The sequence below is a fragment of the Solanum pennellii genome, chromosome 2 (genome assembly GCF_001406875.1).
Source record: "Solanum pennellii chromosome 2, SPENNV200".
In the NCBI taxonomy this organism is placed as follows: Eukaryota; Viridiplantae; Streptophyta; class Magnoliopsida; order Solanales; family Solanaceae; genus Solanum; species Solanum pennellii.
The window spans coordinates 40,447,802-40,475,228 of NC_028638.1; the positions used below are offsets into that span (position 1 = coordinate 40,447,802).

A 27,427-nucleotide genomic window follows, 5' to 3' on the forward strand; every position below is an offset into this window, starting at 1 on the left:
CTTCATGTCTTGATGCCTTGAAGTTCCGGCATGGACTAGCTTTTTACTTATTTTAGCTTCTTAGATACTCTTAGATTAGTAATTTGAGGATAGATGTTCTTGTGGTGATGACTTCCAGATTTTGGGGATAATGATTTATAAATTTTAGAAGCTATTTAATTGATGTCATTAATAAGTTTTAAGTCTTCCGCATTATTATATTCTGTGTATTACGATCGAAATGTTAGGATTAGATTGGTTGGTTCGCTCACATAGTAGGATAAGTGTGGGTGCCACTCGCGACCCGTTTTGGGTCGTGACAAACTCTCTCTCTCTCTCTCTCTATATATATATATATATATATATATATAGAAAGAATGTGAGATGGTAAAATAAAGAGAAAAGAGTTTCAAAATATATTTAATTTTGACCGAAATTATTATAATAATCTCAAACTTTGGACTGAATCTATTACCCTCCACTCTAGTGTATTTCAAAGATATTTAGGTGCTCACGTGACATCATAAAAATTATATCATTATAAATAGTAGTGTATCCGGATGGACCTTTGCATATCTTAAAATACACTATTAAATAGTACATGGAATAACAGGTTCAGCCCTAAGTTTGAGATTATTACAACAATTTTGATCGAAGTTCGAATATATTTTAGTCATTTTTGCCAAAAATAAATAAACACAATTTTCAAGCATATATAATGTGTATTATAGCTTTATTTAATTTTTTTTTGATATTGCACAAATTGAACACATATATATCTATATATTATAAAAACTTTTATTCTTCTCTTCATTCTCAATTGTATAACTTTTTTTAAAAAATTATTGTCATTGCCAAACTTGTTGATACAAATATAATAATTTAATTAATTAGAGATCTTATTCTAACTTTTAGAGATCTTAAGTTGAATTTTCATAAGAGGCCACATACTCTAATGATTCCAACTAAATTATGTTAATCTAACTTTGATTTCAAGTTGCTTAGTTGTTGAATTGTTGTTAGTTTGGTAGTATAAAGTTTAGAAATTGAAGATTACTTAATAGAAGAATCTTAGTTCAAACTCATATTATTATTATTTTATTCAATATTGAATATTTATATTAAGATATGATTAAATTTAAAATAGTTTGTAATGTTTATTTCAAAGCTGGCATTTCTAACAAGAATTCTATTATTTTTTTTATAGCAAATGTATTCATCCATGGTTCTCTCTCCATTACGGAATACTAATTTTATTTAGGAGTAATTACACCTAATTTTAAACTATAATCGAAACTTCAGAAACATATATTAACTAAATTAAAATTCTATTATCTCTTGAATTCACTTTTTAAAATTTTTTTGTGTACCTTGGCTTACATGACATCCAAATACCTCTCACGCGTCTTAATAACGTGGAGTCACGAAGTATGCCACGTAAGTAGGGATGACAATGGGGCGGGGCGGGGCGGGTTGAGCTTAACCTGCATAATTTTTAATCCGTCCCGCCACGCATAGCAACTTTTTTCATTTTCAATTCACCCCATTCTGCCCCGCATGAACTTTTCCTTGCATACTTTTTTAATATTTTCTTTTTCTAGTTAAGTTCGATGATCAAAATAAAATTTATAAAAAAAAAATATTTTTTTATTAAGTTGTATTAATTTAATAGGATAGTGACTTAAAATTTTATTTTTTAAGGTCAATTAGAAACATGTAAGAAATCGTATTATTTTTTATTGAACCACTTTGATTTACTATCTTGAATATTTTACTAGTTTTAAATAAATTATTTTAATAAATAATATTCTATCCCTCTTATAACATGTAAGAAGTTAAAATTAAGTTTGAACACACATGAAACCACATATATTTGTAACCCGCCTCACCCCACATTAATTTAAATAAAACCTACTTCAACCCGCTCGGCATCCCACACGCCCCGCCCTATATAGCCTTAGATTCATCCCGCCCTGTCTCATTGCCATCCTACACATAAACAAAGTTCAGAAAGTAATAAGACCTTAATTTAATTAATATGTGTCTCTAAAATTTCGCTCATATCTTATCCCTTTTATTTATATTTGCTCTATCATACCATAATATATTTGATAAAATTTTAAGGCCAATGAGTTAAACGCTTAGTGAGTTTGTTGAGGTTATGTATAGGTGTGGGTGGATCAAGAATATTCTACATGTTATTTTCCTTTTGGACAATAATAAGTACTATAAATATACTTTTAACACATTTATTTAAAATAGGGAAAAGGGTCAAACATGCCCCTAAACTATTCGAAAAGTCTAGATATATCATCCGTTTAAAATTTGGTTCACTCATGTCCTCGTCGTTCAACTTTTGGTCCAAATATGCCCTTATGGGCGTTAGTTGCCATGTTGGATGTATCCAACTTATTTTTCATTTCTTTAAATGTCACATGGAATTGTCATATCATTTTGACCTTACCACATGACATTTATATGAAAATCGAAAGATATTTGGACTCATAAACACCTAATTCCACCAATAAATCAACCCCCTTTTAAATAAATGATCCGATCGATTTTCAACAATTTTATTTAATTTTTATTTTTTTTGATAAATTCCGAAAATGAGTAATTGATTAATAAAAAAAATAGGAATAATATGAAAAAAATATAAAATTAAAGCGGAAAATTCACAAATAATTATAGTAACCTTAAATTTAATTTAACCACTTTTTTAAAAAAAAATTATTTTTTTGATAAATTACGAAAATGAGTAATTGATTAATAAAAAATATGAAAAAAATATAAAATTAAAGCCAAAAATTAAAAAATAAATACAATAACCTTAAATTCAATAATATCAACATTTTTTTTAATTTTTTATTTTTTAGGCTAATCCCAAAAATGAGTTTATTAACAAAAAATATGAAAAAATATAAAAATAACGCAAAAAATTCACAAAATAAAAAATAGGAAAACATGAAAAAAAAATATAAAATAAAAAAATTGTTGAAATTATTGAATTTAAGGTTACTATATTTATTTTTGAATTTTGACTTAAATCTTTTATTTTGTTTTCATATTTTTCCCTTTTTATTATAAATTACTCATTTTCGGGATTTGTCGAAAAAAAAAATTTAAAAAAATTGTAGAATGTTACTGTATTTATTTGTGAACTTTTGGCGTTAATTTATACTATTTTCATGATTTTCATACTTTTTATTAATCAATTACTCATTTTCGGAATTTATCGAAAAAAATAATTTTTTTTAAAAAGTGTTTAAATTGAATTTAAAGTTACTATAATTATTTGTGAATTTTTAGCGTTAAATTTATAATTTTTTTCATATTATTCCTATTATTTTATTAATCAATTACTCATTTTTTAAATTTATCGAAAATAATAAAAATAAAATGAAATTGTTGAAAATCTGTCGGATAATTTATTCAAAAGGGGGTTGATTTATGGGGTCGGATTAGGTGTTTATAAGTCCAAATATCTTTTCATTTTTATATAAATGTCATGTGGTAAGGTCAAAATGACATGACAATTCCATGTGACATTTAAAGAAATGAAAAATGAGTTAGATATGTCCAACATGGCAACTAACGCCCATAAGGGCATATTTGGACCAAAAGTTGGACGGTGAGAGTATGACTGAACCAAACTTTAAAAGGAGGGTATATCTAAACCTTTTCGAATAGTTTAGGGGCATATTTGATCCTTTTCCCTTTAAAATAAGACAGTTTTCATATTCATGATTGGAGATAAAATAATATATCTAATATGTTGGGAGGAGTCATGTTCAAAGCTATAAGGCACAACATTGCAAATTTTAAGATTTTAATTATACGATAGTAACTTAGTTTGATATTTTAGAACTTTAAATTAAACTACTAAAAAGTTATTATCCATCAGTAAGATTTTCAAGAAGAGGAATCAATGTATTGTATTGCAGAAATGACTATCATTTTATTAAGTTGAAGGAATCTTTCTTATTCCAAGCAAATAAGAATTATACGGGACAATCCAAGAGTTATTTAAATAATTTTTTCTTATCTTGATAACTTCGCCAGTGTTGCGTTTCCTGTAAAAATCATTTCCTTTTGATGCTTTATCGATAATTTTTTTTGGATATTTGAATTTACAGTAACCTTTCTTCCTTAACAAGGTAACTTTCGAATACCACAGTGCCACCCGCTTTGCTCACATGAAAACAATATAGGATATTGTAAAGGATCATAACAACCAAATTAATAGTTAACTCTTTGCGTTGTGTTATTGTGAGTATAAATCTGAACATGTGGTACATGTACATCATCACAATCATTTTCACTCACCCATATTAGAACTTGGTAAATTGAATATTCGCCGGTCCAATTCAATCACATTTAAGGGCGATATGATGATTTTGCAAGTTAGAAATCTTAGATAAAGTTCACAAAAATATATAATATGAATTATCTTTTAGTATGTCCATTAGTTCCTTCACTACCGATTCATCCACTTTATCAGAAAATGTCATTCTATTCGCAACCTTATTCTCATTATCATAAAAATATAATTGTAAGTTACTAGGGCTTCTTTCATTGGGATAAAAATTATTTATAAAGTGATACATATGTAAGGAAAAATGTAAGTAATTAGTTTGATATGCTCTAACCTTGTGAAATAGAGGAATAACATTTTAAATTACGGTCTCATTTGTTTGCACTTAATGGAGGTATGAATCATAATCCTTCATATTCGGCCTATTAAGTATGTTTGGTTTTTAGGTTTGAATCTTTTTTTTAATGAAATATAATTAGATTGTAGTTATATTCAGATTAAAATACCTAAATCTTAATACAAATATAAATATTCAGATGTATATTCAGATTTAGATCTCTTAATCTTAATGGAAACAAATGAGATCTAAGATTATCCTTAATAAGACTTGGTGATTCAACAGGGTTGGTCGAATTTGTATTTGCAAGAAGCCACCTAGTTGTCGCCTCTCTTAGCAGCAGAAGCGCATTCTTCCGTTAATTCCTTATATATAAAAGTAGTAAAGTAATATATATAGTATATACACTCCACATTCTTGTGGATGATATTTTTTACATATATAGTAATTCATTTTAGAATTATGCAATACACAGGGGTGTTAATGGTTTGGATTCATTATTGATAAAATCAAAATAAATTAATCTAATCAATTTTTAAATTTCTAAAATCAAATCAAACAAAAAAAAATTGTCTATTTGTTTTTTTTTTAAATTCGAAAGGTATAAATTTGTTGAGGGTATACACATTTTGATAGACAAGGATACGTATACATGAACAATCCAGTCAAAAAATTATCGTGGATTCAATTGAACAAAATTAGAGTTATTATTTTATAAACAAAGTAATTGAATTAAGAAAAAATGTAACTATATAATGTGAAGTAGGGTAGACACAGCCTGAACTCTGATGTAATGGATTTTGACAGATTGAACTTAGAGTTCTAATAGTAGAACTAAAATTTATGTGCTGGACTTTAGGATATAATAAAGTTAAAACCTAGTTAATTTAAATTTAACAAAATACTTATATTTTATCTATGAATAATATATTAAATTATTATGAAAATCACATATATTATTTTTTTGTTAGATTTGATTATTTTTTGCGTCTTTTTAGTAAAGTGATTCAATTTAAATTATGGTGCAATTTTGATTTTTTTAATCATAACTATGAAAAATCCTTACAAATTATTTTTGATATATTAAAGGAAAAAAAGATTAATATATCCTGAACTATCTTAAATGATATGCGGATATTCTCTGTCGTACTTTTGAGACATTGATACTTTTGCTGTGCAAAAATTAGAACATATATATCTTTATTAACGGACATACACGTGTCATAATCTTATTCACCGGCCCGACATCGGATCGTTGAATAACATTGCACCACCTGTTTCTATTTAGTCATCTGTTAAAATGAATGCATATAATTCTAATTTCTGAACGACAGGATATCAATATCCCAAAAATATAACGAAAAATATTTTTATATTTACAATAATTCGAGAATATATTTATTTATATAGCTAATAATAAGAACACAATATTACTAAATGTGACCATATTCATCATTATTGTTTTATACACACTGCCAAATGGCACTGATATGTTCCTTCTGAAAGACAAATAAATTTAACAATCTCGAGGAGAAGTTCACTTTACTTAGGCCGGAGGAGGAGTTTGATGCCGGAATCCCAAAACCTGCTAGTGTGTAATCGGAGAAAGCTTATCTATGGAGCGCGTAAGGCTTCGATTGACGTTCGAGGACCCGAACATTCTCACTGATTTACAGAAATCAGAGGGTCTGAGGTGCAGTTGGTTTCTTCTCAAACCCCAATTGCTACACAAAAGTATCTCCGATCTGTCTTCTCATATTCTCCGCACTTTTCAACTCCATAGCTCTTGTCCGCATGGCCTTCTCCTCTCTGTATGTTCTCTAACTTCAGTTTTTTTTTAGTTGATTACTGTTTGCTTCTTTATGATTTGTGGATTCAGTACTTTGTACTAGTTGAAATAGAGTGGTTCACTGAGCTTGCGTGCACTTTAACTGAGTAGCTACTGTTAGAAAAATAGGAAACATAATCGAAGAAGAAATGACTTTGTCCGTATACATATTAGGAAAATACAAGGAATTTCATACAGTAAAGCCTATTTTTGTACCTGCACATTTCTCTTAAGCTACTTCGAGAGTGCTTGTATTTATAGAACTTAAAAGAGATGATTTTTCAGAATAGTCATGTTCTTGTACATACACACGTGTGTTCAATTTAAGACCTTTATATATTACAAACTATCTAACAGCTACATCTTTAACTAGTTGCTAATTTTTCCACTGAGGGTTAGGAAAATGGAGAAATCACCTACCTTATTTGTTTTTTGATTGGTATGAAATTATGGTTTCCCATGTTTTTTCATTGACCGCTATCCAGTAGCCACAGTGTTTGGTGCTTGGTTTGTTACATTTTTGATTGAACTTGGAGATGGAGGCCTTTCTCTGGCTGCTCCGTTGCTACAAATTAAAATTTCTATGACGCTACATTGTTAAGTGGCTAACTTTCCCGTCATATACATGCAGATGGACGGTTTTCTCTTGCCTCCTTTCGAATCAACTTGTATCTTGAAGGATAAATGTATAGTCAGGTTTGCTAAATTGCAGTTTTGTCACTTTTTCAAAAATTTCTTATTGTTATTATTATTACTGTTGTTTCTATTCATAAAAGTTGTATTCTTGAAACTCATATGTTAGTGTGAAGAAGAAAGGTGGTGTTTTGGCCATTGAAGGAAATGATGCACCAAGTATAGTTGAGAATATCAGAATTGTTGAGAGGCAATCTGTAAACACGCGAAACTTACTGTTGGCGAATAAGGAGTTTGACAATGAATCTGGAGGTTATGAGAGTGAAGATGAGGAAGGGGCAGATCCAACAAAAGTTTCAAGTTCACATCTGGAAAATTCATTGGGTTGTAATATTATCTCCGAGAAAAGGAAGGCATCAGAAACACTTCCTGGCTCGAAGTAATTTCTTGATCACTTGGTTGGAGATTCTGATTTGCCCATACATTGGTTTTGTAAGGCTCACAATTGACTTCTTGAATCGTTCTACTTCACAGGAAAAAGAAACATTGTTCTGAAGTTGCTGAGAAGGTTGATGAGCAGATCAAGAAATCTCAACAAGGTCTGACAAGCAAGAAGATTCATTGCAAGCAAAAGAAGGTAGCTGATCCGGATAGCAAAGATGTGGATAATATCAAAGGAAGTGCTGAAAGTAGCAAGGTTGATGACAGTATTTCGGGCATGAAGAAGTACGACTATTGGAAGCTACTATCTCATTCTTTACATGATTACAGTTTATTTTAGGTTATTTTTGCTTTATTTGGCCAGTTTCTCCCCATTTTCTTGGTATATTCCTTTGAAAGCCTTACTGTGGTCATTACTAGATTTTACATTCCTTCCCGCAATACCACTTAGTTGAGGGTTTATTCCTTTCCACTACTACCATTTTAGCATCAATAACAAAATTGAAGGTGTTGATTGTCTCCATTTCGATGAGTGTTTCCGTGCTGATGTATTTGCTTTGATTGTTTTGTGTATCATTTGAGTGTTGCTCACCCTTTGTACGGAGTATGGGTTTGGTGTTTGAACTTGAAGTCCAAACTAATAGGAACTAATACAACATTAGAGCCCTGTTGCATGAGAGCCTGAATACCCCATCTTTCCATATCAGGCATCTTGTAAGTTTCCCAAGTTCATCTTTGTCCATCTTCTGCTGGTCAAAATCTTGAATGTATCTTCTTCATAACAATTCCTAGTAATTTGTCCCTAATCTGATATTTGTTTGCTGTGGGTTGACAAGTTCAATCTTATTAATGAGAAGTGCAAGATCCAGGAAAATTTATATTTATAGCTGCTTCTCTTGTGACGACTTAGGCATTTGCAAGTGCATCCTGTTCTTTTTTATGCATGCTGAAATGTTCAATATCTTGGTAGCTACTGAACACTTTTTCCGTTTTCTATTGAAGTGACGAGATTCAAGAGAAGGGTGTGGAGAATGTAGAGGCAACCACCAAGCCTGAGAGAGTAAAAAAGGTCCATTTCTACAACTTTTCTCATACATTTCTTTGAGAAATTGACAACAAATAATCCTACAGTTGGTGGAGCTATTTCAGAAAATTGTGTGAAACTGTGTAGATTAATACCGCATCTGCACTGTATTAGAAGTGTTACGTAAAAGTGACATTTGTTCTTGTCATAAAGTCATCTGACATGATCAGATGCTATTGTGCATTGTCAGATCTGTTGGTTACTATAGTTTTTGATGAAGCTAGTGGTTTCATTGATGGCATCTTAAGATGTAAAATTACAAACGATATTGCATCTAAAGATAAAACTGAGATAACTCTATAGCAAAAGCAGTCTACTCTAGAATCAAGGAGCTAACAGAGATCAAAAAGTTGTCATGAAAATCTACAGGGAACAAATTGTGTCAGTTAGACAGAAACATTAAGCACCTAGCCTGTATAGATTAATTGGGAGTTGATGCACCATCAAAACATCACTATCTCTCTGTCCACAAAACCCAAAAAATGCTAGCAGGGATCTCGAAATCTTCCTGATGGCTCTGTAAACTTTCCATGTGCGCTAATTTTCAAAGGCTTCCTTAGTACTCTGAGGCATGACCCAACTAGTCCAAAATAGGGAAGACCATACTCCATAAATCTGTTGCAACTGTGGAAATTTTCAACAATCATTTTTCCCACATCTTTCTTTTCAACTATTTTTTAATAAATAAAATAAAATAAATCTGTAGCAACTGTGCCGTGTAGAAACAAATGATTGTTGATCTCTACACTATTATATGACACATGTAGCATCTATTAATAATTTGGACTTTTCTTTTCCTTTAGTTCTCGTATGAGAGGCATGCTTCCTGTAGTGCAATCCAACAAAAACATATGATTTTGGGGGGTAATTGGTCCTCCGAATTAGCTTCCATGGCCAGCTAGTAACCTCATTTGATAGAATAGCTCCCTTCCTTAGAGCTTTCCCACTTCAACTGGTCCACATTCTGGGCATTCACTGGACAGGTTTCTAGTCTTTTTGACAAGAGGCTCAGCAGATATTCGAACTCCCAGTCTTGCATATTTCTTCTGAATTGGATGCTCAAAGTATTGTTTTCTCTATATCGGAATATGGTAGAGGTAGGATCACATGATTCGATAGAGGCTTGGGTAATCCTCTTTTAGCATACTATTCCCAAGCCACTTTTCCTCCCATAATTTGATGTGTATGTCCTGATTGAATTCATCCCAGAGTGGAGCTCTGGAAAGTATAGTAGTGACTATGAATCCATGCTTGGCTTTGATTATCTCTTTCCATAGTGTGCCTTCTTGTGCACATCTCCATAGCCATTTCACTAGTAAGCTCTTGTTATGTGTAGCCAAATCTTTGATACCCAGGTCACCCTATAGCTTAGGCATAGTGCATTTCGACCACTTAACCAGGTGGACTTTGTGGCGCTTGTTTCCCTGCCACAAGAAGTCCCTTCTGATTTTGTGTAATTGCTTTAGGATCTTTTTTGGAATAGGAAATGATAACATCAGGTATGTTGGGATGCTATCTAGTGTACTATTGATAAGTGTGAGCCTTCCACCCATTCAAAGATACTGCAACTGCCATGAGGTTAGTTTCCTTTCAAACTCTCAACCACTCCATTCCAGGAGTTTTCAACTTTGAATTTTGCACCTAGTGGTAGGCCCAAATAGGAGGTTGGGATGGATCCAGTATTACAACAAACGATTTCTGCTAGATTTCCTAGGTTGGGTACCTGATTAACAGAATATTAAGACTTTTGAGCAAGTAGATCTGTAGATGTGTAGTCCTGATGGAACCTCAAAAATGAGCAGAGTGATGTTCAGGTAGAGAACCTGGTTAGTATCACCCCACAGAATAATAGTGTATCATTGGCATACAGTATGTCGGAGATATTGACTGAACCCTGGACTTCTTCCCACATCAAAGTCATTAAGCCAGTGCAGTTTTTTGGATCCAACAGTCTGCTAAACCGTCCACGGAAGTATGAAAAGAAATGGTGATGGTGGATCACCTTTCCACAGGCCTTTCTGAGGAGAGAAGAATCCTACTGGATTCCTGTTGATGAGAATGGAGTATTTCACTGTCATGATGCTGAATTTGATCCATCTGATCCACCTCTCGAAATCCCATTTTTCTTAGCAAAGCAATGAGATATGACCAATTCAGTTGTCGAAAGCTTTCTCAATGTCTAGTTTGAAAATTATTCCTGCTTCTCCACTTTTTAGCTTCCACTCCACCACTTCATTAGCATTGAGTGCAGGATCAGTGATCTGGCTATTTTTTATGAAGGCATTCTGATGGTTAGAGACTATTTTCCCCGTGACAATTTTGAGCCTTTCGGCAAGGACTTTGGCTGCAATTTGGTATATGCTGACAAGTAGACTAATTGGCATGTAATCTCTTAGTTCGGTTGCTTCTTTCTTCTTAGGAACTAGAGCTATAAAAGGTGCATTTGTCCACCTAATCATGGGGCACTGTTGATGAAAGTGATTGAGGGCATTCATTATGTCAACTTTGATAAACTCCCTAGCCTTCTGATAGAATGCCATAGTTTACTCATCAGGCCGAGGGGGGTTGTCAGGAGCACATGATTTGATCACAGTCGGTAATTCATTCTTTGTAAAATCCAATTCAGGGCTAACTTTCCTCTTCTGAAATGCTTTCTAAGCCCTGAAAATCAGGACATGGTTTCCAGTTTTCATGTTCTGTGTATAAGTCATAGAGTTTCAAGATTTCCCTTTCGATAGTCTGTATCTTCAATAATTGCATCACCTACTCTGAGCTTGTCAATACAGTTGTCCCTCCTGTGAGAATTAGCCATCTTCTGGAAGTACTTTGTGTTGCTGTCTCCTCCTTTCGACCACAAACATCTTGAATGTTGCCTCCATGAGGTTTCCACAGCTTTGACCAGGTGCTGATATTGCAGTTTTAGAGCCAGTAGCCTAGCCCTCTCTGTTGATGAAGGGGTCTGGTTTCTGCCATCTGTTCCAACGCAGAAAGTTCAACTAGAATTCTCCTAATTTGATTTCTACCTTGCCATAGACCTCTTTATTACAGTTTGTGATGGCCCTTTTGAGATTCTTCTGCTATTGAACAAGTATGAAGTCGGGATTGCCATTAACTTTGTAACTTTGCCACCATTCCTTTGCTTTATCAAGGAAGCCCTCAGCCTTTAGCCACATGTTATCGAATTTAAAATAAGACTGGCCCGTCTCCCAATCACCATTCTCTAGTATCAAAGGTCTGGGTCTTGATAAAACTATCGGGAGAGCTACCTACTTAATTAAGTTAAAGCTATCATTCCATTCATATGAGAACAAGATTCTATCGATTCTGGAGGCTCGTATGTGTGCTTCACCTCAGGACCAAGTGAAAGTGGCATCCTGTAATGGCAGATCAATCAAAACCAGATCTTGTATTAATGCTGAGAAATCTCTCATGGGTTTTGTTCTCCTTGTACAATTTAGCCTCTCGTTTTCATGTCTGAATACGTTAAAGTCACCCCGAAGATCCAATGGTCCTCCATAATCCCCTTATACCTATTTCATGCTATGATAATTCTCTCTCAGGATTGGTGTGCGGGCCATATATCCCAGTGGAAAACCAACTAAAATCCTCTTGAAGGGATTCTGGCATACATGCGATAGAATAAGAGCCTTGGTAGATCTCTGTACATTGCCATTGGCGCTTGTCCCACAGCACTATCATCCCTCCCCTTGTGCCACTGGGTTTTAACTCTGCCCAATCAGCCCACCTATTGCCCCCCATATATGATGAATAAGTGTAGTTGACCAGTCTTCTACTTTCATCTCCTGTAAACATATTATGTCAGCCTTCCATTTATGAATCAGACATTTGAATTTAGCTTCTTGAGGGGAGAAATTTGTTGGGGTATTTCACAAGTTATATTCTCTTACTCATATGACCAGTTAGCTGTGTTACAAATAGTTTCCATTATATTTCACTGTTAATCGTATTTTTCAATTTTCCTTCAGAAGATTTGCCTAAAGATCTTGTAGTGCTCAGATGTTGATTCTTTCTCTCAGGGTCCGAGTAGAAGTGCCCGGAAACAATATGCAAAAAGGCAATGGTTGCGAGAAATGGTCAAAATTTATAAGAATGTAGCTTCTGAAGCTGAGGGACTTGTAAGTTAATTATTAAGATGTAGATATTTGCCTCTCTTTTTAGTTCTCAAAAAAATTATAAGATGTAAATATGCCAACTGTTGTTTCCACGGTATGTTATATTTGAGCGCAAAATTTTTGCTGCGAAACTAGAAGGAACTGCAGGCTAATGGTGGAAGAAGAGCTGGTAAATTACACCCAAAGTGGCTTGTTGATGGTGAGACTGATGGCAAACCAATGGCACGTGTGAGTAGTGAGATGCCTAGAAGTACTTCTTGCTTTTGCTTCTGAATCATGTATCAAAAACTTATATGATAAGACTTTTCAGAGGAACTGGAAGCAGCAACAAAGCAAAACTGAATATCAAGAGGTGAACGGCCAACCAAAAGGACTAGTGAGTAATCAGACTTGAACAAATGTTTTAATTCTTCTGCATAGTCTCATTTCTGTTGATAAAGTAGTGTCCCACATGTAGCTGCACTGGAAAAAATTGCGGGAAGAAGATAAGGGTAGAGATACGAACAAACAAGATCAGGCGAATGAAAAAAGCACCTTCTGTGGAGAACCAGGACAACACAATGATATGGAGTCTGAAATTATTCCAGGTTTTTTTTTAATGATTCAGCTGTCCTCCACTTTTCAGGGGGAGGAGTTTTAGATGCTATTCTTCTTCCTACCAGTTCTTAAAATATTAATCCAAATTAACCGCTTCTTTCGCCATAGTTTCAGTTTTGCATTCTTATTATGGAAGAACTCTGGTTATCAATATAAATAAAAATATGGAAGAACTATAGAGTCTGAGTTTTTTCTTTTTTGATTTAATGCAGATCAAGCTTTGCAGCATGATCAAGTGCAAGAGGTAGGTTCGGCTATAGTTTGTATCATAATGTTCTTGCAATTAATTTCTTTTGAATTTTTTAAGAGTTTTAGGTACCAAAAGTAGAGTTGTCAAGTAAAAATTTGTCTTGAATGTCATTTTGAGATTTGTATTCAAGCTTAACAATTAGAGATGCTAATACAAGGAGTAAACAGATATCGTATGCTTTATATGTGGGCTATTTGGTTATAAATCAATAAAAGATGTTTCGAAAGAAAAAAACACCAACTCTCTTTCATGAAGGACAGATGATTAGTTTTAAGTTGCACCATAAAAGCATCGATGTGTGGAGAAGAATCCTCATTGAAGCTGGTCATAAATGACATGTAAGATACCTCATGTATATAGAAGTTTATGCCACAGGATATAAAAAATTTATAAAATTACGATTATATCCAGTTTTTTTGTTATAAATCACATCGAGATAACTCCATTTTGTAAGGAAGATGGATCACAGGAGTTACTTGAGCTGAGTGAAATTGAATTTACATCCTGTCTGAGTGAATGTCATTGATTGGAATTTTGAACCCAAATTTGAGGAAGTCTAGTTAATTACAGTTCAGTGATATTTTTATGTTCAATTAAGTCCCAAAGTTTCTCTTTAGTACAGGACATGTGTCATCTCTTGAGATGGTTTGTTAGCTAGTGGGGTCATAGAGTATTGTTGTATATCCTGATTCTATAGTATATCAGTGCAGTCTCAGATGGAGATATTGATTGAATGAAAAGTTATTTTAATTCTTATTTCTCTTTAATTCCTCTTTGTTCTAGTTTATGGCGTTCCCCAGTTGGGAATCGCTAGAGTGGATTTCTCTGTGTCGTGTTTTTGCACTTTAGTTACAAATAGTCAGATATTCAACTTCTGCTTGTAATGCTAATTGCAGAGGCCTTCTTGCGACAACTTGGAATAATAAATTGCATCTTCTTGCAGATAGCTTTTCCGTCAATTCATGAAGTTTGCCTTGTCAAAAATGGTAATTCAGACTCTGTAGCAGGACTTCCTGCCACAAACAAATCAAATCCAGTCCTTAAGGCTGCTGAGAAGAAAACTAATGGCCCAGCTATAGGTAATTGTCGTTGTTATTGCACTGGCTATGTGGTGGAGTTAGTTGGAGGAGATTTCATTAGATCAACGTTACTTTTCCTTTCCATTTGAGTCATTATAATTTGACTGTTTGTGGAAATGAACCATGGAAACCAAACACATTCTGTTCTTAAAGGTGTGAGATGATGCTTTTTGTTAACTCCTTGACGATTAGTCATTACTGTGCATTGAATTTCATAACTAGGTATTCATGTTATTTGCAGAAAAAGGAGTAAACCTCTGGGAACAACACAGTGAGACCATCAACGCGGAGAAGGAACAGTTACATAAAGAAAGTAGCTGGGGTACGTGGAGCTCTGCGAAGAAGAGCTCATGGTCAGAGAGAGCCTTGAAAGGCAGTGCTCGTGGTCCTACTATGGCCTTTCGAAGATATAAAAGATGAAATATGAGATGAAGCAAACTTGTATATATTGTGTTCCTTACTCTCACAATGAAGTCAACGAACTCCGTTTTGTAGGTATCAAGGGGAAACTTTGTTGCTTATAGTAGCAGCAAGTTAGTGTTACCTAAAGTTTATCTGGATGTCTTAGTTACAACTAGTATTTAAAAATGTTCCATATGTAAGCTTGACAAAAATTTAACCTTTGTTGTACTGTACTGCAAATCTGCAAAGTGTCTAACCTAAAACTAGTTTGAGTTTTTGGTGCAAGTAATTCTAGTATATGTGTGCTTTAAGCATGGTTTCTTGTTATTTCTTCCTCTCTTTTTACTCGAGGTTGAAGTGTATAGTTGAAGGAAATGACATTTTATGCGGTTAATTTAATTATCTAATTTTAAAAAGAGGACAAACAATGTTCTTTTATGTAAAATATCTAGCTGGAATACTTTATTAGGAGTTAAGATGTTTACTTAAGTGTTTTTTTAATTTGATTTTATTTCAAATTGTGTCTTTCAATTTTGGGCGAGCATAATACATTTGTATAAAATTAAATAAGTAGATATATAAGTTGTATGTGACATAATTCACGTAAGATACTGACTCAAATTGATACATGATGAACACATGTGTCTATTGTTTAATTTTATACATATTTGTGCACATCAAAAGTTAGAAGACATAAATGTGAACTAGTGTTAAGTTAAAAAAATACTCCATCCGTCTCTATTTACTTGTTCATATTTTCTCTTTTAGCTGTCCCTATTTATTTGTCCATTTTGACAAATCAAGAAAGGACAACTTTTTTTCCGTATTATACTAAAATTCTTGAAAAATTTAAGTTTTAATTCATCATTTTTGAAACCATAATAAATAAGGATAAAACTATAACTTCACTATGCTAATTATTGCTACGATGCTATTTTAATATGTGTGTCATTTCTAAAGTGAACAACTAAATAAGAACAGAATGAGTATTTATGTATTATGTCTTGATTGAAACTGACTTAGTTCAAGTTTCTAAATATTAACAAGTTTAACCCGACAGATCATTATGAAGCCTTAAATAAACCTTAAATACTTGATGATGGTTAATTATTAGTTTGTATATAAGTTAAATCATAATTTGTATCTCTTAAAATAAAATCATTTTCTTGTCCCAATACAAGTTAAATTTAACGGTCCAATTTGCAAACTGATTATTATGATCTAAAGAAACGAATCCAATGTTTTGTTTTTTTTTTTTTTAAAAAAATTAATTCCAAAAAAACTAGCCGTTACAAAAGCCAAGAGCGTCTAAAGCTCAACGTGTACTTCTTTTTCTCGTCGATTGATGAATGCAAGAACCAGAAAACCCTAGCCAATCAGCAATACTACAAAGCCCAAACTCCGACCAATTTTCCGGCGACAATCACATTGCTTTTCCCCAGTGACTGATGGAGTCCAACTGCAAATCCACTAGGCTTACGCCTAAGAAATGCTCCAAGAATACCGAAAATTTGAACCCAAATGTCGAAAACAGTCCGGGGTTTTCAAAATCTTGTAAATCACCAATGATGGCCAAATCGGCGATGAAAACCCAAAAGTCAGTTTCTAGAAACCCTAATACTAGTCAATTGGCTTCGCCTTCACCCAAAAACAAAATTCGTCAGAGGAAGTTTGTTATTGCCAAGAAGAAGAAGTCTAATAGAGATGAAGTGAACGCTTCAATGGTTTGTAAGTGTAATAAGGTTGGTGTTGAGAAAAAGAAGTGTCTTTGTGTTGCTTACGAGACTCTCAGGGCTTCTCAAGAAGAGTTCTTCAAGAATCGTAGTGGAAATGAACAGGAGGAGGACAATGAAGTAGAGAAGTTGGATCGCGATGACGAGTCCTTGATTTCAAACGTTCAGAGTGTTACTGGGTGTATGGGTGATTTGCCAGTCAGGCACAACCAGGAGGTAACAGTTCCTGTTTCAATTTCTGAGGGTGAATTAGTTGAATTGGCGGAAACGTCAAAGGAAGGGGTGGGTTCGGGTGGAATGAATGTTGTTGGGACTGTAAAGAGGGGGAGGGAGAGGTTGTTGGAAGAAGCAAGACAAAGTGTACCTGACTCTAGTTCTGGGAAAGTGTTAAATCTTGTTAAGGCTTTTGAGAAGCTCCTCACACCAAAAAAAAATGTGTGTGAGGAGAAAAGGGAAAAAGATGAAAAGGAAGAAGAGTCTAGCAAGGAACAAGAAGGCTTACAGCCCCCCATGGTTCCTGAGACACAGGTATCTTCTTCTTCGTTTTGTCCACCGGATTTTTTCCTCACCTCCGAGAGTTTAGGCTTGGATTCGCGTCGTGCCTCCTCATTGGATAGCAGTCATGGATGGTTAGTACTCGAAACACCACTGATTCAGTTTTATTTTCTGTTTCGCTTTCCAATATTAGAAGGATTATCAACTAGTCTTAAGCTGATTTTCAACCCTGCTTTATCTGAGCTTGTATATGGTAGATTCATATAGTAGAGTCCTATTTGTTTATGATGGAATGTAAGTTTTGCTTGCTGTTGTTCTTTTGTCCCTCATTTGGGTGCTGATGATTTTTTTTTACTTATTTTTGCTATTTGAAGCTTCAGTATTTCAAGCAGGACTTCAGGTGGTGGTCAAAGAAGCAGACGTGATGTAAGAATTTATAATCCATTACCGTTAGACGAGCAATTTTTTGTTGGCCTCTGTTGATTTATTTTCATTTGCAATGCTGCAGAGTGCTGAATCAATAGGCACGTTTCCTAGAAGAAGCTGGAAGAGAAGGCATCGCAAACCGACCTCCCAGAAGCCCTTCAAACTTATAACTGAGGTTTGTGAATTTTGTGTTTGGTTACTCCATTACCTACTTGGTTGCTTGTTGTGCAAATATGACCAAATATGTGGTAGCATTATATCTGGTTGAGGATGTGCTTATTTGGACAAATAATTTTTTAACCCGAATGGACTAGGAAAGCAACAACACCATACACAGTGCAATCCCACAACTGGGGAGGGTAGATTGTATGCAGACCTTCTTACCTCTACCTCGTGGAGGTAGAGAGACTGTTTCTGAAGACTGGACTATGAAAGATGGATTGAATTTTGTGGCTACAAGAAAATCAGAATATTGGTCTTTAAATTCCTTCTGTTGTTGACATTCATAATGGTCATTGTTCCCTGATCACTAGGTGGTCTTTATTGTATAGGTTCCTATTCTTTGAATCCACTGATTAATTATGTCCTTTCATTGTTGAACTGCATATATAATCAACCTTTTCAGTTTAGGGTGTCATGTTAAATCCAGTTAATCATTTACCAATTTACTTGAGGAGTTGCTTAGATTGGCTATTGCTGCAGGAAAGGGGAAAAAATAAGGAGCAAGAATTCGTTAAGAAAGTGCAACAAATGGTGGAGGAAGAGGAGAAACAGAGGATACCAATTGCACAAGGCCTTCCATGGACAACAGACGAGCCAGAGGTAGCGTAGGCTTTTAACTGTAGTCATTTCTAATAAGTACTTTATTTGTGAATATATCTACAAGATTATCTTGTTACTATGTCCAGAACTTAAAAGGAAATGCATCTTGTTGATCTAACATTTTACTGACTGGAGTTTTCTGAACCAAAATAAAAGAGAAATTAAAGTAAAATGTTGTTGGAAGTTCATGTTATTACCTCTCTCACTACACACATCTTTTGCACTTGGGATTATACGTTAGCTAATGAAAACAAAACTGAATCGCTCCATTTTCAACTGTATAGTGTTTGTCAAAGCCTCCGGTAAAAGAGATCACAAGGCCAGTTGATCTGGTGCTGCACAGTGACATTAGGGCTGTTGAACGTTTTGAGTTCGACCATCAGGTAAACTTTTTTTTTCTGTATAAACTTTGGTCATTCATTTACCTAGATTAATATCTCTTCATGAGAGGTAACTTTAGTTTCGTGCAAAATGCTGATATGAATATTATCATAATTTTTGTTTCTTCAAGAATATTTCACACGGAACATGTAAAAATGTATGTTTGTGTAAATAGATTCCCTAAGAAAGTGCAACAATAAGAGGACCCAAGCAATTTTCTTCCAGTGAAACACTTGCATATGTACAGAAATAACCAATGTAAGTGCATTTGTATCAGGTAGCGGAAAAACTGAGCTATATTGAACAATACAAAATGGAAAGAGAGAGACTACAGAAGGTAAGCCAAGCAAGTTTTTGGGATGAAATGCATGTATGCAATCTTGCACTTCCATTCTTATTGATACCTTTTATTATTTACCTTCTCTAGATGGCTGAGGAAGAAGAGATTAGGAGGCTGAGAAAGGAACTTGTTCCAAAAGCTCAACCAATGCCCTACTTTGACAGGCCTTTCATTCCTAGAAGGTAGTAAAAAATTTCCAACTTTAGTTCAACTACAAGCTTTTTAGATGAGCATTATTTCTAAATAGGAAATTTTGTGGTCTGCATTAGGTCAGCAAAGAATCCTACCATGCCAAGAGAGCCAAAGTTCCATTTACCGCAACACAAGAAGATCAAGTCCTGTGAGTCTTTGAATGACATGTACATACACAGCAAGAACGACTTGGGATGCAGCAATGGCCTGTGAGACAGTCCTACATCTGGATCTGCATCACCAATTCATATTCTTTTATTCAATGGTGTATATGAGCACTAGTTTTTTCTTAATCGTCTCAATGTTGATAAAGAAAAAGAAACAGTGATTTTGGCTCAATAATATGCCATCTCTATTGGCACAATCCCTGGGTACTTGTGTGATTTGAGTGAAAACATTTTGATTGCCCCATTTTTTCGATTGAAATGATCGTTGTTACTTCCTCTTTGATATGTAACTTAGGCAGCAACATGATCACTGTTGATCACAACATTATTGGAGATAGTTACTGTATTACCATGTTTTTTAGTTGATGATCAGATGAAGAAACAAACTCTTGGCTCTTACCTTGGTTTGTTTTTATTTTGTTGTGGGAAATTTGCATTTTTCATTCCTTAAATATTGACAAATTTTGGCACGAAGGGTGTGACCTAGCAGTCAATGTGAAGTGGTTGAGAATCATGAGATTTCAGTTTCAAAATTCAGAAGAGATAAGAAAACACTAGGTGATTCTTCCATATGTCTTAATCTTGGTGGATAAAGTTGTTAGGTATCCGTTGGTCGAGGTGACAAGTATCCTGTGAAATTAGTCGAAGTATATGGACATAAAAATAAAAAGGGATTGATCCTTCTATATATGCTCAACTACATTTAAGTTTTAACTATTTAACCTTCAATTATTAAAAGGTGCACTTTTGATTCTTTTTCTTCTAAATCGTCACCAATTTAACGAATTGTTAACGGTTAGAAACAACAAATTACTCATGTGTTATAATATTAAATGAGTAGTCTAATATTTGTGGATACCTTATTTTCTTTATAAACAAATCAAAAACACATATTTTATTAATTTCCACGAAATAATAATTTTAGTAAAATTTGTCATTCTACCCATTATGTTAAATTGTTCACAAGTTATGTTGGATTGATAAACTGTGATTTGATTGTCAAAAAGTTTGTTTTACTAAAAAAACACTTGGCAGTAGCCATTCCACCATCTTACTAAATTACATAAATTTAAAATCCGTATTGAATTGATAAAACGTTCTATGTGTTGTTTGATTGATTATAAATTTTATTATACTAACAAAAAACTTTGACGTTATTCATTCTAACTATCTTACTTTACATTCTCGTGTTTTAATCATAGATTTTACCAAATATACTTTTTTATTAAAATAATATAAAAATATTTAAATTATAGTAATCAATAACTTAAAATATCTTTTTAAAAAAATTATATTAAAATTTAATTGTATCTCTAAATTTTAGAAATAGTCCGTTCCATTCCGTGTGTAATAAGTAATAGTTATATTACTTTCCCTTACATGATCGGAATATAGAAACTAATTATTATGTTTTATATGTAAGTAGTAGTAATTGCCTTTTTCTTCTCATTAGCAATAAGAGAGAAAGAGAAATAAATAATGGAGAATCAGGCGACGACGGCGAAGAAAAGAAGCAGGGGACGGCAGAAGATTCCAATAGAGAAAATTGCAAATAAGAAAGGTGACATTCTCAAAGCGTCGAGCAGGTCTCTTTAAGAAAGCCAGTGAATTATTGTTGAATCTCCGGCCGGTAAACTTTTTTCCTAGGGAAATCCTTCCGTCGACTCTGTTATTCATCAATTTGAAAAAGGCGAAGATGATGGGTTCAATTCGGAGAATTTAGGGTTAGAAGAAGTTGAAGATGAATTTATTGAAGAATGAAGCTCAAGCTAGTAGTAGTAATGATGATTTGAGTATGGTGCTCAATGACGATGTGTTCATCCACAATCTCAATCTCAATCTCACTTTGGAGAGCTTCCTCTTCAGTACTAATTTCTATCAAAATACACAGGGAATGTAAGTTTGCTAATTTCATTCGCAATTTCTGATTTTTGTACCCAGTTATTGACAGTACGCTAATCTTTGCAATTGTTGAATTTGTATATATAAATATTTCTTCTGTGAAGATGTAACAAAAGGGGATGTAGCTCAAATGGTAGAGCGCTCGCTTTGCATGCGAGAGGCACGGGGTTCGATCCCCCGCATCTCCAAAAATATTTTTATTTGTTTAGTATCATACCATTGAATTAGGGTGGCGTATCGTTCCTTTTCGATTTCGAATATATTACGAGCAGTCGCAAAATATTCTGGCTGACAAAGATGCTGCACTATTGTTGTCATATTCAATTATTGTGCTCAACACAATGCCCAGGTAAAAAAGAAGATGACGGAGGAAGATTTCATCCGGAACAACCGGAGGATAAACGGAGGAAATGACCTCCCTCGGGAATTTTTGTCCGAGCTTTACCGCTCCATTTGTGAGGATGAGATCCGAATTACCCCAGATCGAGGTGCTGGTATTCCAATGATGGCACCAAGCCTGTGGTTTTTGATAATGTGGAGCAAGAGGATGTTTGGGAAACATGTATCAGTGGATTCCTTGCCTATAGCTTTGATGATGTGTTAAATGATTTAGTATCTCTTTGCAAGTTCACTACCCTTTTGCTTCCATCTTATGTTGATGAATTTACTGTTGCATTTGCGGAAGATGGTAAAGCTAGATTGGCCACATTAGCAGTCTTTACATTAGCGAACGAATATGGAGATCACATTCGCTCTGGTTGGAAGAACATCCTAGACTGCATTTTGTGTTTGCACAAATTGGGCCTTCTCCCCACACGTCTATTTAGTGATGCTGCTGATGACTTGGAGTCTACTGGTGATGTAGACCCTAGGAGACCTACTGCACTTTTTCCATCACCATCTCGTTTCCCTTCATCGGCTCCATCAAGAAAATCATCTGGCTTAATGGGGGTGTTTAGACAACTATTATATCTTGATGAAGAACCTGCACCACAGCCAACTGAATAACAGCTTGCCGCACGTCAGCAGACTCTTCAGACAATTCAGAGCTGTCACATTGATAGCATCTTTGCCGAGAGTAAATTTTTGCAAGCTGAGTCCCTGTTACAGCTTGTTCGGGCCGTTGTGTTGGCTGCAGGCAAGCCTCGCAAAAGAAACAATTCTCTGGAAGACGAAGAGACTGCAGTATTTTGTCTAGAGTTGCTTATTGCTATCACAATAAATAACCGTGACAGAATAATGCTTCTTTGGCAGGTCGTCTATGACCACATAGCAAGTGTTGTCCATTTAACAACAATGCTATCTACTTTGGTAGAGAAGGCTGTGTTTGGTCTGCTTCGCATATGCCAAAGGTTACTTCCGTACAAGGAAAATCTCACAGATGAGCTTCTCAAGTCTCTGCAACTTATCTTAAAGCTTGATGCTCGGGTTGCTGATGCATTTCTTGAACAGATAACCCGGGAGGTTATGCACCTTGTCAAAGCAAATGCTATGCAGATACGATCTCATATAGGCTGGCGGACAATCATATCTCTGCTTTCTTTTACTGCTCGGCATCCCGAAGCATCTGAAACAGGTTTTGATACACTAGTGTTCATCATGGCAGATGGGGCCCACCTCTTGCCTGCTAATTATGTTCTCTGTTTGAATGTGGCGGCGCAGTTTGCTGATTCTCATGTTGGGAATGTTGATCAATCTGTGAGATCTTTAGACCTGATGGCTGGATCACTTATCTCTCTTATTAGATGGTCTCACCAGGCGAAGGAAGCACTTGGGCAGGAGGCTGCTGTAAAAATGACCCAGGATATAACAGAAATGTGGCTCAGGCTGATACAGGGACTGCGTAAATTTTGTAAAGACAGGAGAGAAGAGGTAAGGGATCATGCCATCTTGATGCTGCAGATGTGCTTGACTGGAGTTGATGGGATCCATATCCCTGAAGATTTGTGGTTGCAATGTTTTGATCAGGTGATATTTACATTACTAGATGAATTACTCAATCTTGCCCAGTCGAGCTTTGTGAAGGATTATAGGAGCACTGAAGGAGCAATAGTTTTGGCACTGAAGCTCATGTTCAAAATGTTTTTACAGTCTTTGAATCATCTCTCCCAGTCGACATCCTTCTGCAAACTGTGGTTAGGGGTCTTGAGTCTAACAGAGAGATGCATGAAGGTGAAATTTAAAGGGAAACGGAGTGAAAAGATCCCTGAACTCATTTCCGAGCTCCTAAAGAACACTCTACTTGTCATGAAAACAAGTGGAATTCTGGGGCCAAGTAATCATGTAGGAGGGGACAGCTTCTGGAAGTCAACATGGTTGCATGTCCACAAAATATGCCCATCCCTTCAGACAGAAATCTTTCCCACAAACGAAGCAGAACAGTCGGAAAAACAGCATATCCAAGCAGGTTGTAGTCCTCTGGCAGAAGGAAATGTTATCGTCTCATCTGGTAATAGCACAGCTTGAAGACAAAGTTCCCATCGGGCAGGTCTTTGTACAGTGAAAGTGACATATTCTGCATCAGCACCATCATTAGCGTAAGCAGATGATGAATTTTGCAGCTGAGAACCAGTTAAGCTTTATAGAAGCAGCATTTGGGAGCAAATCTGAATTCAGCTTCTTTGCAGTATGGTTTAGTTTACAGGTTGTGATATCTTTATTTCCACTCTTCAAAAAGGCATATATTTGCAGCCTTTGATGGCTGTTGATCGAAGATTTAAAAGAAGGGGTTACTTTGATGAAATTTTGCACCGTCTTCGCGGTTTCTGTACACACTCAAGTATGATAGTAGTTAACCATTTTGTATGTACAATACTAGTAGTACGAAATAGTGATTAATAGTATTCATATGAAATATTTCAATCAGGTTGATACACAGTTTTCTTGAAATAATATGTTGCGATTAACTATTGAACAAGTTTTTATCTCCAATGTTGATTAGTCTTACTATTTTTGTCAAGTTTTATTCTTACTTGGGAAAATTAGTAACCAAGACATCATATTACTAAATATACATATACTTTTATTTGTTCACTAAAATAAACAAAAAATTAATTTACACAATATAATAGATTTGTACAAAGCACTTGTTGTACAAATAAGCTGTAACATATGGGAGGATTGTATACATGTAAGCAGATACTGTGGTCAACAAATATATATATTATATGAGTTTGGAGTTCAACGGGCAAATTAATTGAGTGAAATTCTCAAAAAGAATATAAAAAATAAGATTGGAATGACGGAAGACGCAGTGCCCCTAAGTCACAAGGATAACTGCTACTTGTAAGTCGCGGGTCAATCTAAGTCGTGCGCCTTACTGCTCAGTATTTTAAAAAATAAAGTTTCGTCAATTTTTTTAAAAAGTATTTCGTAACTGGAAAATTTTTTTATAAAAATTATTCAAGTTTAAATTTGGAGCTTATTGATTAGTATTATTACTACTTTTAAAATGTAGATTAATCATCAAGTTATTTTGATTGAAACACTTTGAAATAATTGTGTAAATTCACAATGTTTTTAAAGAAAGTAATTTTAAAATAGTGTTGTCTCCTTATTTTGATAATTTTTTTTTGTTTCACTCAAATATCTCTTATTAAATTAGTACTAATCAGTTCATTAGATTATATTTTCAAAAAAGAATAACGGCTCCTGATAATCCCTTTTAATGTAAATTTAACTAATTTGTTACCTAAATTTAAACTCAATTTGAAAAATCACACTATAAATACATCAGTTACACCATAACGGCTCTTTTTAACGCTAGTCTCTCTTCTACACATCGTCTCTCTTCTTCACAAAGATCGCTCTTCTCTTCTCTCACACACTCTGTTGTCAAGGTCTTTCTCTCTTCTCCACAACTTTGAATTCCTCTAAATGGTTAAATTCCCAATTCCATTTTCAATTTTATTTCTTCTTGGGCAAAAGAAATCAAGTTTTTTTTGGGTGTGTTATGCTGCAGACAATGGTAAAGATCATGGTGGCGATACAAGGAGGTTTTTGTCAAGGAAATGATGAGATACAGACATTATTGGTATGCTTCTCGAATCCCACTGCTCGATCGTATTCAGGTACTTTTTCCTCTTACTTAGGGTTTGAGGGCTTCGTTGATTGATTGATCAATTGAACCTCGAAATCAACTCGTAGAAATGTGTAATTTAGTATATCATGCCTGGGATCATTTATATTGAATTATTATTCCATCGATTTCAAGTTACGTCTTCTGAAATTCATTCACTAAAGTTTTAACTTTATCAATTCATACCCTTGTTTGCCTCTAACGTATATATTACTTCACATTTGAAAAATGTCTTGTGAAATTCAACCTATATAACGACTTTCTTCTTCTTCTTTTTCTTTATAAGGGCTTAAATTTTGGTTGCAAGCAATGGCTGCAAATCCATCGGGGTTGGAGAATTGAATGGTGGAGCGGCCAAACTTGTGTGAGTGTTTTCTAATGTTTCGAATCATCAACTGTCTTTGCTCGTATCCTCCTTCTCTTATTCTTCCAAACTTGTGTGAGTGTTTCCCTGTTTTTGGTCTCAACTTTTTTATGTGTATTTTTTTGCTGTAGGAAAGTAATTGGAGTACTGGGTTTTATCTTATTTTTTGTGTATTTTTCTTATTACTGGTTCGATGATTCATTTTCTGTATGTTGGTTATGGCCTATGGGGTTTCTATAAATTTGTGTATGCAAGGGAAGTGATGGTGGATTTTATGATTCTTTTTGGGGGGTTTATTCTAGGATTAGTAAGTAAAATGATTGAAGATATTGGGTGAAAATTAAAGTTGTGAAAATCAAGTGAAGTGATATGAGGGTTTTTGATATGATGGGATTTACAGGAATTCTATTTTTTGGTCAAGATTGTGATATTTGGAAGTTGAATCTTTTCTAAAGTTATGTCCGAGTTAAGTATTCTTTAAAGTTGAATCTTTTCTAAAATTATGTCCGAGTTAAGTATTCATTAATGCTTAGAAAGTATTATGAATGGAAAAATCTGAAACATCTTCCCCCAATTCCTGCCTTTTGTTTATCTAGCCACTTTGCATTTTGAACATTTGAAGAAAGTTCTTATGATTATGTTATTAGGTTGAAGAAAAGTTCTCACAGTCCACCTTTTGTATTATAAGCTGTTTTGAACTGACAGTAAATTGAAAAAAAAAAGATTCTGGGAATCATTTTGGCTTTGGTACCATGTACATCCAAGACTAAGTATTAAGAAGAACATTTCTATACTTGCAATAGTAATACAGTTCCAGCATCCTCCTCTGTCAGACCAAGCAGTAAACCTGTTATTATTCAAACTGTTCTTCCTAAGATCACTGCCATTCCTCTTCCTGCCATTTGCAGCATAGACATTTCTCCATGTCACGCAGATGGATCATTAGTCTCCATTAATAAGCACCATCTGTATTGGTTTTATCATCAAGGAGCTTCAATCAGAAAGATGCTAAGCAGAGGAGTTGGCTCATCCATCATTAAAAACATCATTTTTTAGAGTTTGATTGCTCAACATGGATTAAAATCTTTCAAAATTTCCCTGTTTGGTCATTTAAAATGTGATTGTTTTGTCTTCTGCTCTAATTGTTACTTTTCTCATCTCCTTTATCTTGATTAATTTGTGAAACTTCAGCATCACTTGTGTCATTTTAGTATAGTGATTTATACTCAAATGTACATGCAGGGAGGATCAAGATTGATGGGATAAAACAAGACCTTGGTTCGGTCCTTTTTTCATTCCCTTCATTGTGAAAGGTTAGAGAGACTTCATTAGGTAAGAAACACAATATTTGATTATTACTCAACCCAACTCAATTTTTTTAATGTCTTCTTTTTGTTAAATAAATTGAATTGTTTAAGTGCATTCTAACTTTGTTTTTTTTCAGGGGGG

General features: G+C 34.4%; 2 protein-coding genes, 1 long non-coding RNA gene, 1 other non-coding gene and 1 pseudogene across 10 annotated transcripts in view; all 5 read left to right on the forward strand.

The window, feature by feature from the left end:
- Positions 1 to 6,082: 6,082 nt before the first annotated feature.
- On the forward strand, positions 6,083 to 15,405 carry LOC107009020 (coilin-like). Of its 4 annotated transcripts, none has more exons than XM_027915092.1 (12): positions 6,085 to 6,442; positions 7,091 to 7,155; positions 7,262 to 7,531; positions 7,627 to 7,818; positions 8,533 to 8,602; positions 12,655 to 12,753; positions 12,889 to 12,978; positions 13,061 to 13,126; positions 13,208 to 13,337; positions 13,560 to 13,591; positions 14,541 to 14,676; positions 14,918 to 15,405. In XM_027915092.1, exons 1-12 carry the CDS (start codon positions 6,248 to 6,250, stop codon positions 15,094 to 15,096), a joined length of 1,524 nt encoding a protein of 507 aa, XP_027770893.1. In that variant the 5' UTR covers positions 6,085 to 6,247; the 3' UTR covers positions 15,097 to 15,405. The 4 variants fall into 4 exon arrangements, with proteins under 4 accessions (XP_027770894.1, XP_027770893.1, XP_027770892.1 ...); XM_027915091.1 differs by having other exon boundaries at positions 6,086 to 6,442; positions 12,886 to 12,978; XM_015208270.2 differs by having other exon boundaries at positions 6,087 to 6,442; positions 8,536 to 8,602; positions 12,886 to 12,978.
- A 959-nt stretch (positions 15,406 to 16,364) lies between these two features.
- On the forward strand, positions 16,365 to 20,060 carry LOC107009209. Of its 2 annotated transcripts, none has more exons than XM_027914332.1 (8): positions 16,365 to 17,440; positions 17,687 to 17,732; positions 17,815 to 17,907; positions 18,435 to 18,554; positions 18,839 to 18,937; positions 19,213 to 19,272; positions 19,363 to 19,457; positions 19,545 to 20,060. In XM_027914332.1, exons 1-8 carry the CDS (start codon positions 16,527 to 16,529, stop codon positions 19,678 to 19,680), a joined length of 1,563 nt encoding a protein of 520 aa, XP_027770133.1. In that variant the 5' UTR covers positions 16,365 to 16,526; the 3' UTR covers positions 19,681 to 20,060. The 2 variants fall into 2 exon arrangements, with proteins under 2 accessions (XP_027770133.1, XP_015063986.1); XM_015208500.2 differs by having other exon boundaries at positions 16,366 to 17,440; positions 17,681 to 17,732.
- A 1,053-nt stretch (positions 20,061 to 21,113) lies between these two features.
- LOC107010018 lies at positions 21,114 to 24,291 on the forward strand (annotated as a pseudogene).
- On the forward strand, positions 21,652 to 21,724 carry TRNAA-UGC. Its single transcript has one exon. It is a non-coding gene; the product is annotated as a tRNA-Ala (tRNA).
- Positions 24,292 to 25,308: 1,017 nt separating the features above from the next.
- Positions 25,309 to 27,427, forward strand: part of LOC114076163 — a 5,240-nt gene continuing 3,121 nt past the window's right edge. For all 3 annotated transcript variants that reach the window (XR_003576986.1, XR_003576987.1, XR_003576988.1), the window contains exons 1-4: positions 25,309 to 25,375; positions 25,498 to 25,606; positions 25,901 to 25,978; positions 27,221 to 27,310. This is a non-coding gene — a long non-coding RNA (uncharacterized LOC114076163). The remainder of the gene's footprint in view (positions 25,376 to 25,497; positions 25,607 to 25,900; positions 25,979 to 27,220; positions 27,311 to 27,427) is intronic.

Bases quoted from the DNA above. Each gene is read 5' to 3' on its own strand.
- LOC107009209 (XM_015208500.2), top strand. From the start codon at position 16,527: ATGGAGTCCAACTGCAAATCCACTAGGCTTACGCCTAAGAAATGCTCC. The intron at 17,733-17,814 runs GTAAGAATTTAT...GCAATGCTGCAG, and splicing joins GTCAAAGAAGCAGACGTGAT to AGTGCTGAATCAATAGGCAC. The intron at 19,273-19,362 runs GTAAGCCAAGCA...TACCTTCTCTAG, and splicing joins AAAGAGAGAGACTACAGAAG to ATGGCTGAGGAAGAAGAGAT.
- LOC107009020 (XM_027915091.1), top strand. From the start codon at position 6,248: ATGGAGCGCGTAAGGCTTCGATTGACGTTCGAGGACCCGAACATTCTC. The intron at 12,754-12,885 runs GTAAGTTAATTA...CTGCGAAACTAG, and splicing joins CTTCTGAAGCTGAGGGACTT to AAGGAACTGCAGGCTAATGG. The intron at 13,127-13,207 runs GTGAGTAATCAG...TCCCACATGTAG, and splicing joins ACGGCCAACCAAAAGGACTA to CTGCACTGGAAAAAATTGCG.